Raw genomic sequence first — 12,235 nt, 5'->3', positions numbered from 1 at the left:
TGCAATTAGTTTTAAAATCCGACCTCAATTGGAGGTCTAAATCTCAATTTTACAAAAACTCATAATTTTTCCAAATCCCTAATTTTCTACCATGAAAGATCGTAGATTAAAGATAGAAATCAATGGGTGTTGATGGAAATGGAAGAAAATGAGTTAAAGTATACTAACCTATGAATCGGTGATGAAATTTCTCTTCAAAATCGCCTTTAGGCCGAGCTCTAATGAAAACATGGTGAAAAATGGGTGAAATCCCGTATTTGGGATATTTAATAGTCTGGGCGTCATGCCTTCTTCACGTTCACGAAGGACCTGCCGTACTCGCAAAGCACAGCTACCAGAATGGCCTACGCGTTTGCAAAGGCTTCTCCCCCCAGGCCTTCACGTTCGCGATCCAGGGCTCGCGTTCGCATAGAGTGACAACGATGCCACCTTCCCAAGTCCCTCAACCCTACGCATTCGCGAGAGGTTATCTGCGTTCGTGAAGGACAAACCCCCAAAGCTTCGTGTTTGCATACTAGCCATCGCGTTCGCGATGAAGTAAAACCTCCCCAGCCAAATTACTCTTCGCGATCACGGGAGTATCTTTGCGATCACGAAGAAGAACACACCAGATGACAGCAGACTTCCAAAAACCAGCAATTTCTAAGTTCAAAATCATCCGTAGCCTATCCGAAACTCACCCGAGACCCTCGGGCTTCAAACAAAACATGCGCACAAGTGTAATAACATCATACAAACTTGCTCGTTGATCAAAACATCAATATAACACCTAGAACTATGAATCAGACACAAAAATAACTAAAATTCTCAAAGAAACATAAGAACTTTCAAATTTTCAGTCGGACGTACAAATCACGTCAAATCAATTCTGTTTTGTACCAAATTTTGCAGACAAGTTATAAATACTGAAACGAACCTATACCAAGTTTGGAAACCGAGATCCGAACCAGGTAGCAACAAAGTCAACCTATGGTCAAACTTAGGAATTCTTTAAACCTTTAAACTTCTAGTTTTCAACAAATTATGTTAGATCAAGCTAGGGACTTCCGAATTTGATTTTGGGTATCCGCCCACGTCCTAAATCATGATACGGACCCACCGGGACCATCAAAACATTGATCCGGGTCTATTTACCCAAAACATTGATCATAGTCAACTCAAATGAGTTTTAAGGATTCACATTTTCGTCAATTTTCTCATAAAAACTTTCTGGAAAAAGGACACGGACTGCGCATGAGAATTGAGGAAGGATAAACGGAGGTAATCAAAGTTTTGGAACATGGAAATGAAGGATATAACTATAAATAACCTATCGGGTCATCACATAGTTTTGCCTTTTTTCCTATTGCCATAAGAACTAGGTTCTAAAATGCTTGGCCATCTCTTAGTCTTTCTTCTACCCTTTGTAGGCTCGACATCGGGCAAAAGTATTTTTGTGGACTGAATCTTGTCAGACTCCACCCATTTCTCTTTTCTAGGGATTGTGTGAATGGTTCTTTCATATGCAGCCAAATATGTTGAAACCTTATAGAACATAGAGGAGTTATCATAAATGGAGGAACTATATCCATACCCAAAGCTTAATTTCAGAGCTGTCATTGCATGTCGGCAGGGTATTTTTTCCAAATCAAACTGACAACAAGAACATGTGTTCAAATCCAGATTAACTACTGCATCCTTGCTGTGACCGACAATTCTAAACTGGTTATTTACTAATTGATGCACCAGGAGCGCGTCGCAAACAACCATATTACTCCTAATCTTCTTTTCAGCATAAGGAACAAGGAGGTTCAATATATTTTTCATTTTATTACGCCTCTCATAGAATTTTTCTTCAAACTTTCGAATAATATGATTGAATAGGCCAATGATCAGGAAGTCTCTTTGATCCTTAAGCATTGCGTTAAGCGATTCTGCAATGTTTGTTGTCAACATGTCGTATCGGTTTCCTAGAAAGAAGGCCATGTTCCACTTTTGGAACCCTATTTCATTTGCGAGATAGTTAGTTACTTCCCTGTTTTTATCATGCAATTGAGTAAAATGGTTAAAGAATTCCTCAATATTGTATGATTGTGCGGTAGAAAATAAATGCTTAATAAAAATTCCACAATAAAACCTCTTACGCATATTTTCAACAATGTGACGCGTGCAAAAACCATGGTGAGCAGCAGTAAAAAAAAAATTGAAGCCATTCCCAATAGACAGATCTGCAAAAATATCATCCTTCAGATCTGACAGGGATGGGCCTTTGCCATTAGCATACCATTCCTGGTAATATGCACCCAAAGTCTTCGACGACGTGTTAGGATGACAACTTGATATGATTTGTACCCCACATGTGTGCTCGCCATGTCACTTGGTAATATAAAATCTATCAGAACTCTCATACTTTAAAGCGGGTAACTTCCACGGGCAACTCACATCTCGGCATGCCACCAAAGTTAATTTATTGCTACTATTCTTCATACGAAACGTAAAATGAATTTTCACAGAAGCAACCTCCAACTGTTCTATTAGATCCAATTTGTTGTCAAAATATTTTCCAATGAAAAAACCTATACCATTAGGATGGCGATGTTGTGTAGCTAACGAGTCCACCAAGCCTTCATCTCCAACTACCCGACTGACAATATCTGAGAGCTCTTCCGCTCAATCTACATCTTCCAAACCATATGATTTCATTTCATTGTCATCAAAATTATGCAAGTCATGACTAAATACACTGAAGCCATCTTTCACCATTCTTTCCTCCTCTACTTCTAAAATTGGTGGTTGTATTGGTGGCTGTCACTACCTATAATAACCTGATCGGTCATTTTGAGGATTAGCATCCCATTCGATAGCTTCAGGTCTCGAGAAGCTTTGTATTATGTGTTATGACGTGTGTGCATGGCCAAGTTTGTATTTCAGATAATTCGGGATTAATTTGGAAGAAGGATTCTTATTTTAGAAGCTGAAGCGGTAAGAGTTGACCGGAATTTAAATTTTATGTGGACAAATACGAAATAGAATTTTGATGATTCTAATAGCTTCGTATGGTAATTTTGGACTTAGGCATGCGTCCGGATTTGGATTTGGAGGTCTGTAGGGTAATTGGATGCATTTTGGCAAAAATAGGGAAGTTGACATTTTGGAAGGTTAAGAGGTTTGACCGGGATTTGTCTTTGTTTATTTTGGTCTTAGATTGTAATTTCGAGAGTTGGATTAGCTCCGTTATGTCAATTGGAACTTGCATGCAAAATTTGACGTCATTCCGACTTGATTTGATATATTTCGGTACGAGTTTTGGAAGTTGGAAGATTTGAAGTTCATAAGTTTGATTCGAGGTGTAATTCATAGTTTCGATATTATCTGATATGATTTAAGACCTTGAGTAGGTCCGCGTTATGTTATAAGAGTTGTTGGTATGTTCGGACGAGGTCCCAAGTGCCTCGGGTGAGATTCGAACAGGGTTTAGATCGTTTGGAGCCCTGTTGAAGCTGTTGTAATTTTTGGTTGTTGGTGTCTTCGCACTAGCGCATGAGGAACCGCAGGTGCGTGCTAGCAGAATTGTGTTACTGGTCACAGAAGCGACCTGGGGAATGCTGGCTGGGGAGGCTTCGCAGAAGCGGAAGTTGGCTTCGCAGAAGAGAAGGAAGCATAGAAGTGATGGCCTGCTCGAACCTGCGTTTGCGCAGAAGTGGACTTTCTGCCGTAGATGCGATGGGCCTGTTGGCCAGTGCATTCACAGAATTGAGATTTGTCTCGCAAAAGTGAGCTCGCAAGCGCACAAATCTGTCCATAGATGCGAAACTACACAGAAACATAAGGGATCGAACTTGGTCATTTCTTCATTTCATTTTGGATTTTTGGAGCTCGGTTGTGGGTATTTTTGGAAGGATTTTTCACAATTGCGTCTTGGATAAGTGTTATATATTCGAAAGTGATTTTATTTTATAATTCCATGGTTATTTGCATCAATTATTTGTGAGTCAAATGGAAGAAATTTGAGAAATTTGTAAAACCTTTCAAAAACAAAAAATCGAGATTTGGAGGACGAATCGTTATCAGAATTTGATAATTTTGGTTTGGTTGAACTCGTATCAGAATGGGTGTTTAGGTTTTGTGAATTTTACTGGGTTTCGAGGTGCGGGCCTAGGGGTTGACTTTTGGGTTGCTTTTTAATTTTTGTTAAAGATTGAAGTTTTATTATTCGGAATTGTTTTCTATGAGTTTTATTTATGATTTGAAATTATTTTGGCTAGATTTGAGTCGTTCGGAGGTTGTTTCACTCGAGAAGGTCATTTTAGAGTAACAGTATAGCTTCATTGGAGGTAAGTATCTTACCTAACTTTGTGTGGGGAAACTACCCCTTAGGATTTGAGTCATTTGTGCTGCTTGTGTCATGTGAAGGTCGTGTACGCGAGGTGACGAGTACGTGCACGAGCTTAATTGTGGAAATTTGATCGTTTAGGGATCTTAGGTTCTTCTGCTCATTAGATGTGAAGTTGTTTTGTCATGTTAAATTTTCCATTTACTAGTTTCACCTTTACGTGTATTAATTGGAATTAATTACTTCATGTTCCACCCTTATTGCCGATTAAACTCTAATGTGCCTTAACTGAAGTTGTTGCCTCCTCTATTGCCGTGCTATCCTTCCCAAATTGCTTATCCTTAATTGAAGTTATTATTATCTTTTCCCTAAATTGTCTATCCTTTATTGAAGTTATTATTATCTTTTCCGTAATCACTTATCCTTAATTGAATTTGTTGTATCTTTTCCGAAATTGCTCAACTAAAATGAAGTTTTGTTACCCCTTATTGTTGGTGACTTATCCTTATTTGGAATTATTGATTCGTGTTATCTCTCTAATCGTCGAATTGTACTTTTGCAGAATCATTGCTACACATTATCTCTTCCTTGTTAAGCTATTCTTGTCGAGGCTATTATTCCTTGTTGTGTCCTTCTTTGTGAGCTTGTTCTCCCATCTCTTTGTGTTCTGTAATTCCTGAGTTGATTTACTTGTCGTATTCTCGTGATATTGTCGTTGTTGCTATTGTATTCAGTATTTTTGAGTCGAGGGATATGTCTGGTTGTGATGTTAAAACGGTTTTGAAGAAATATTGTGGCATGTAGGCACATATTGTGAAAGTCATTTATTTGAGTTGTTATGCTTTGACACACTTGTTATTGTTGAGAGAATTTCTATGTGTTTGCACGAGGTTTCTGCCGTGCGGTTGTTATTATATTTGCATCAGTGGAAGGAAAATCTAGTAAATATTTGGACTGCTAGCGATATAACGCAAGATTATGTCGAGGTCGTACGGCCCGATCCAGGGTAGTGTGTACACTGTCGAGGGTCAGCTGGCGCGAACCATAGATGCATCTATTATACTGCCGAGGCGTTCAACCTGCTCCACAATAAAGGAAGAAACTTACAACACAAATATAGGTGCATAATAGTGAATATACCCCTTTAAGTTTATCAAATATCTTGGCAACAACTCAAGGTGATAAAGCTCGGTCTAATATATATATGTTTCTAGATCAATTTCAATTGTAATTTCAATTAATTAAGCTAGTAAAAATGAGTCCAAACAATTCAAATATTACATGATAAAATATGATAAAGTCCTAAGTCTACCCGAACATAAACATGCTTTAGCTACGTACGGACTCTCGGCACCACGTGCGTACGTAGCACCCACAACTAGTAGCACATAATAATTATATCACCTAGGGGTTAATTTCCTCCTCACAAGGTTAGACAGGAGACTTACCTCGTTCTGAAGTTTCATAACCGGCTCCAACGCCTCTCTAACTCCTCGACTCAAACCGAACAATCTGAAACTAGTCAAAAAACATGAAAATCAATCAAAATATACTCCAATGCGCATAATTTAAAAAATTATAATAATTCTCAACTTCGCTCGAAAAGTCAACAAAGTCAACCCTCGGACCCACGTGCCCGGATTCCAAAATTGTTTGATGATGAACATTACCCACGACACCACGAACTCAAATATATAATTTATTCCTAATTCCATATCCATTTTTATGGTCAAAATCCAAGAATACCAAATTCTAGGTTTTTCTTCCAAATCACACAATTTCCACCAATTTTCATGTTCGAATCCATGTATAATTCATGTATGTAACTCAAAATATGAAGAAATTATATACCTAGTGGAGGATGACGAAAAGGCTCCTTCAAAAATTGCCGCAAGCTCGGCTCCAATGGAAGATTTGAGATAAAATGCGCCAAAGCCCGTCTTTGCTTACTTATACACTGCCCAGATGACTTCATCGTGAAAGCAACAATGCCCTCGCGTTCGCGAAGCTCAACAAACTCAGCACCAAAAACTCTTCTTCTCGAACGCGGTAAATCCCTCGTGTTCGCGAGGCACAACCTGCTTCAGCTCCAAAATCCTTCTTCGCAATCGCGAAGACAGGCTCACGAACGTGATAATTTACCAGACCTGACCATCGTGAACGCAGCACCATCCTCGCGAACGCGTAGGCCAAGACTCCCAGGCCCAGTTTCCCTTATGCAAACGCGACCAGTCAACCACGAACGTAGAGCACAACTGCCCAAACCTTCGCGAATGTGACCGCCTTATCATGAACGCATTGAACAAAAAGGCCTCCAGTCCAAAACCTTCTTCGTGAATGCGGCTCTCTCTCTCCGCATTCATGAAGAACAAAACCAGTATCGGCAAACCAGCAACAACAATTCATCCAAACTTGGTCTGAAACCATCCCGAAACACACCCGAGGCCCCGGAGACTTCGTCCAATCACACCAACAAGTCCCAAAATATGACACGAACATGCTCGAGGCTTAAAATCACACCAAACAACATCAAAACTATGAATTGATGATCGAAACCTTTCTTCAAACTTTCAAACATTCAAACTTCGATGAATGCGTCCGGTTCTTACTTAAACATTCCGTAATGGTGCCAAACTTTACGCACAAGTTATAAATCACGATACGAACATATTCCAAGGCTCATAACCTCAAACAAACCTCGATAACACTAAAGTACACTTCAAATCAAACTTAAGAAATTTTTAAACGTTCAAAATACCAACTTTCCATAATAAGCACTAAAATGATCCCGGACCACCCGATACTTAACCCGGACATATGCCCAAGTCTGAAATCATCATATGAATCTTTTGGAACCTTCAAATCCCGATTCTAAGGTCTTTTAATCAATATTTAAACCTTAGTCAACTCTTCCAACTTACATCCGGATTTAGAATTTTCTATCTGAATCAACTCTGAACTTCTCAAAATTCAATTCCGACTACGCGTGCAAGTCATAAAATATAAAGTGAAGCTACTCAAGGCCTCAAACCGCCGAACAACGCACTAGAGCTCAAAACGATCGGTCGGGTCGTTACATGATTGGTGAATCTAAGTGAAGAAATTGGGAATTTTGGTAAAACATTTCTAAAGTAAAAATTGATGATTTGACGGTCGATTTGAGGTTGGATTTGGATGAAACACATATATTTTGACTCGTATTGGAATGGGTGTTGTTAGTTTCATTGAGATATTTGCACAGGTTATTTGACTAGTGAGTGTCATGACTGGAAGCTCATCACTACTCCACCCAGGTTAGTCTTACTTATTGGTTGTCGATTGTGGTGTACTCATACGATACTTCTGCACATCTTTTTGTACAAATCCTCAGGTGGGTCCTAGCAGATTTTCGAACTGAGCTTGGAGGACACTCTAAGGCTTAGGATGAGCTGCACTTCATGGATCTATTTCGCATTTCTCGAGTCCCTGTTCTAGTATTATTCCTATCGATTGTATTTCAGACAATTGGTTATGTATTTAGACTTATTCTCTGATCATAGATGCTCATGTACTTGTATTACCTAGTCTTTGGGTTGTGTGATGTTGGCCGTGTTTGGGTCGTGTTATGATTTTATAATTTTTTTTTTACTATTTTGGATTATTATTGTCTTTATTTATGCTATTTTAAGGTCAATTTAACAAATGGACTTCATTTTTGTGGAATGCGAGTTGGCTTTCTTAGCAAGTTCGGCTAGGCGCCATGACGGCCTTATGGTAGGATGCGGGTCGTGACAATCTATGAAGTTGTGGTGTGAGTAACTTATGCATCCAAGTTTTCTTGAGAGGGCTTGCAGAATATTTTTTGTAGTTGGGTACTTTTAGAGTATGAAACTAGGGTTGAAACATTATGTGTCAGAACTATTTCCAGCACCTTATCACTTTGCATTACCCTACGTAACTTATCCAATAAAAATCTTTTCTTGTTGAGCTATCCATTTTCACCCATGTAGGATCTGACTTGCTACATTCGTAAAGACTTTCATATTACTCATTCATCATTTATATATCATGATTAATATACTCCTTATCAATTTTCCATGCTCCTGACGTCCTACAACTTTCATCTTTATATCGTTAGCCAATGCAATTCTTGATATGATGATATATATTTGACGTTTCGAAATGAATAGAATTGAGTGGATGTTGGACCTCTGTCCCACTCTTATTTCCATGCTTCTTTTCATCCTTGAAACGCGCCACCGCCCTGATATCTCAAGATCCCTTCTTATTAAACTCAAGTTTGTAGCTTTTCTCTTATCGAACACTTTTTTAAAATATTATTTTTGCATCAGTACTCAATTTACAAGAGTCATATAAGTATTTTTATAATTTTTCATAATTTTTAAAGGTCTAAAATTGTTTTTCTTGCATTTAAATTGTTCAAATATTTATTAATTATCTTTTCAAATTATTTTTTGATGAATTAATCATCCAAATTTATTATTTACACCCACATGTATGTTTTATAATATTTTTATATCATTTAATATAATTCTATTTGTATTGTTTGAGCTATCTACGTAATTTTGCAATAATAGCCTATATTTAATACATAATTACATTATTTATGCTAAAATAACATTTTTTATATTTTATAATGTTAATCTATTATTTTCAACTATTTTACTGCATAAGTAATGTTTTTATTATTTATTTTTTATTTTTTATAAATTATTTAAATAATTTTTGTATATTTAATTTATAGCCCAATATAAGGTTAAATTTCCGACCAGATCAGGCCCAAACACTTAGCCCACTTCATTTTTCACTCGTCAGCAGCCCAAACCAAAAAATCCTGTTGACTTAACTCGTTGAAACCCATTTCCTTGACCCGTCCCAACTTCTTTTGATCCTGGCCGTTGATCTCTTAAGATCAATGGCCCACAATGAACCAACCCTTTTCCTTATATCTCCATAACCCAACCCTAAAGACCACTCTTCTCAAATCAGCCGCTTCTATACTCTCTCAAACCTTTTCCTCTCTTCTGCAAATTCTAGCAGCCGCTGCTTAGTCCCTCTCTGATTCCGACCTAGAGATGGAATCTACCTATGATCTACTTACCTTATTAGTTTTCTCTCATTATTGCTCGTCTGTTTATGGTATTAGTTAGGTACATGCCTAACTTTGGAAAGTCCCACTTCCGAGATCGGACTGGAATGACTCGAATCTTTGGATTTTGGGCAGTATTCTGTCTATATACACTCAACAAGGAGCGATTTGCACTCTTGGATCGATTTTCAAACGATTGAACCCAACTAGGTTTTGAGACTCTTCATCTGCTCTACTAATTCTGATTTGCATGTGATATTTTCTTTCCTTATTTGTGCTTAATTGATTGTTTTCCATATTTGTTATTTCAATTCCTACTACTATATAAACTCTCTTCCCCGTTCCCCTTCGAAGGTCGAAAAAACGATTATCATTTTTTACTTTTGTTATTACCGCTATTCTCTCACTCATTCTATTATTCTGAGACTTTGATTTTTGGCCGGCTGGAAGCCAAAGCCACCTGAATTTGACTGTTTCAACCTCTCTCAGCGTGAGCAATGCCCAGGGTTCATCTGAGACCCTTGGAAACTCTAAGACACAGAGAACTTTGGGGTTCTACTGCTCTATTTGCCATTGAAGCATTACTGGGACTATTCTTCATATGATTATTTGCGAGTGGTAAGTCTCTTTGGCCACATCAATTTATTCTCATTGGTTGTATTATATTTTCTCCTAATTCATGTCCCTGAAACTTCTATGAAGCATTGCTCCACTACGCCACTTTGTTTGTAACCTTACTTGCTCTAAGGTCTTTCTTATGTCTCAATACTGAACTTTGCCGGGATTCTAGTTGTGAGATGTATTTCGCATATATGCTAGCATGAATGATTTTCTAATTTTCCTAAACTTATTTATTCTGCTGTGTTATGTTGATACCTGGTGTTAATCCTGAGTTTGCTTCTCTGTCTTGTTATGGATTGTTATGATAGTCTGGGAAATATTTTGTTAAGCCACTCATGCCTAACTTGCTGCTTTTTGAGGTTATACCATTCATTACGACTTGCTTTCATGCAATTTATGTTCTATTGTGTGTTAGTTGACATGATCAACTCTGTATTCCCCAGCACTAGTTAAACCTTTAGAATAAACTTTCAACTAGTTTTGTTCTTCTATATGCAGTCAACTATTGCTGTATCTGATGCATGTTTTTCTTACTTCTGAAAATTGATATGCCTCTTGTATTGTGACTGACATTTAGAATGGTAAGGTTTTCCCCTGCCGAGTCAAGTGATTGCTCAATTATAAATTTGTCCTGTTAAGATATTTTCATTAGGTTTTCATGTTAGAACCTTCATGTTTAGGCTAAGCTCTACTGATTCTCCCAACTTTCATGATCAAACCTTTTGTTTGAAAGCTTCTTAGGTTGGTCCTGACCATGCTTTGTTTGGAACTTCATTTGAAATAATTTTCTATCCTATGAAGATCAATCATGTCATCTTAGCCTCTAAAATGCAAGCAAGAACCTGCCTTGTGTATACCCTGCCAATACGTCATATGATCTTGTTTACATGTCTTAGTGAGAATTAATGGCAATTACAGTCCTAAGAACTAAGTGTATGGAGTTCTTACTCTGTTAAATTAATTCAATGTGTAGTTCGTTGTTTGTGTTGCTAAGTTTGACATCTAATTGGGGTGTAAGTCATTCGTCTGGGCCTGGTGTTTGGCCATATGTGTTGTTGGACTTGGGCATTTGATTCGGCTTACCCTACTGTTCCTATTGTAACAACCCGATCGATCGTTTTGAGAATTTGCATTCCGTTCAGCTATTTGAAGTCTTGAGCAGCATCGTATGATGTATTATGACTTGTGTGTATCATCGTTATTGATTTTCAGGCGTTTTGAAATTAGTTTGGGAAGAATAAATTTCATGTTTGAAGCTTTAAAGTTTGAAGAGTTGACCAAGTTTGAATTTTTAGTATTTGACCTCAGTTTGGATTTTTGACGGTTCAGTTAGGTCCGGATGATGATTTTGGACTCGGGCGTATGCCCGGATTTATATTTGGATGTTTCTAGAAGATTTCGGCACGCATTAGCGAAAGTTGGAAATTTGAAGGTTTGGAATGTTCATAAGTTTGACCGAGGGTTGACTTTGAGGATATCGGAATCGGATTGTGGTTTCAGGAATTGGAATAGCTTCGTTATGTCATTTGGGACTTGTATGCAAAATTTGGGTTCATTCCGAATTGGTTACGCTTGAATCTGACGCTTGGTTTGAAGTTTGAAGTTTATGAACTTAAGAGATTGATCTTGATCGACGATTCATGGTTTTGAAGTTGTTATGTGTGATTTGAGGCCTCGAATAGGTAACTTGTTGGTATGTTCGGACGGGGTTGCGAGGGGCTCAGGTGAGTTTCGGGGTGGTTTCGGACCATTTCTACGCTATTTTTAGCTGCTGGTTTTGGGCTAAAGGGGTATGCATTGCAATAGCGTAGAATTGGTCGCGATCGCGAAGAGTAAAATGGGAAACATGGGCCTATGAATCGCGATCGCGGAAGGATTTTCACGATCCCTTAGAGGAAAATTCTGATGTCACTGACCCGACTTTGGAAGCTTTATCTTGCAATCTATAAGGAATTTGGAGATGATTCAAAAATGAAAGTTGTAGCTTTTTGTGTCTAGGTTTTGGTTATATTTCGTGAATCTATCTTCATTTTTGGTAATTGGATTATGAATTTTAAAGAGAGAAATTGGGGGGTTTTGTCTAAAGTTTCATATAGTAAAATTTTGAGTTTTGAACATCGATTCGGAGTCGGATTTGAGTGAAACTAGTATGATTGGACTCATGATTGAATGGGGTTGTCGAATTTTGTTAGTTTTGTTGGGTTCTGAGGTAC

General features: G+C 37.9%; 1 protein-coding gene across 1 annotated transcript; it reads right to left on the bottom strand.

Annotated features, from left to right (window-relative positions):
* Nucleotides 1–1,320: 1,320 nt before the first annotated feature.
* Nucleotides 1,321–1,965, bottom strand: LOC142168048 (uncharacterized). The gene has a single exon (XM_075228702.1). The coding sequence runs from the start codon at nt 1,963–1,965 to the stop codon at nt 1,321–1,323; it is 645 nt and encodes a 214-aa protein (XP_075084803.1).
* Between the last annotated feature and the right edge of the window lie 10,270 nt (nt 1,966–12,235).

Source organism: Nicotiana tabacum, chromosome 13, assembly GCF_000715075.1.
Source record: "Nicotiana tabacum cultivar K326 chromosome 13, ASM71507v2, whole genome shotgun sequence".
Lineage (NCBI taxonomy): Eukaryota > Viridiplantae > Streptophyta > Magnoliopsida > Solanales > Solanaceae > Nicotiana > Nicotiana tabacum.
Note: the sequence above shows the minus strand (reverse complement) of the source record. Positions and strands in the feature narration are given on the sequence as shown.

What these genes read in the sequence shown, in the direction of transcription:
- LOC142168048 (XM_075228702.1), bottom strand. Translation starts at nt 1,965, where the DNA reads ATGGCCTTCTTTCTAGGAAACCGATACGACATGTTGACAACAAACATT.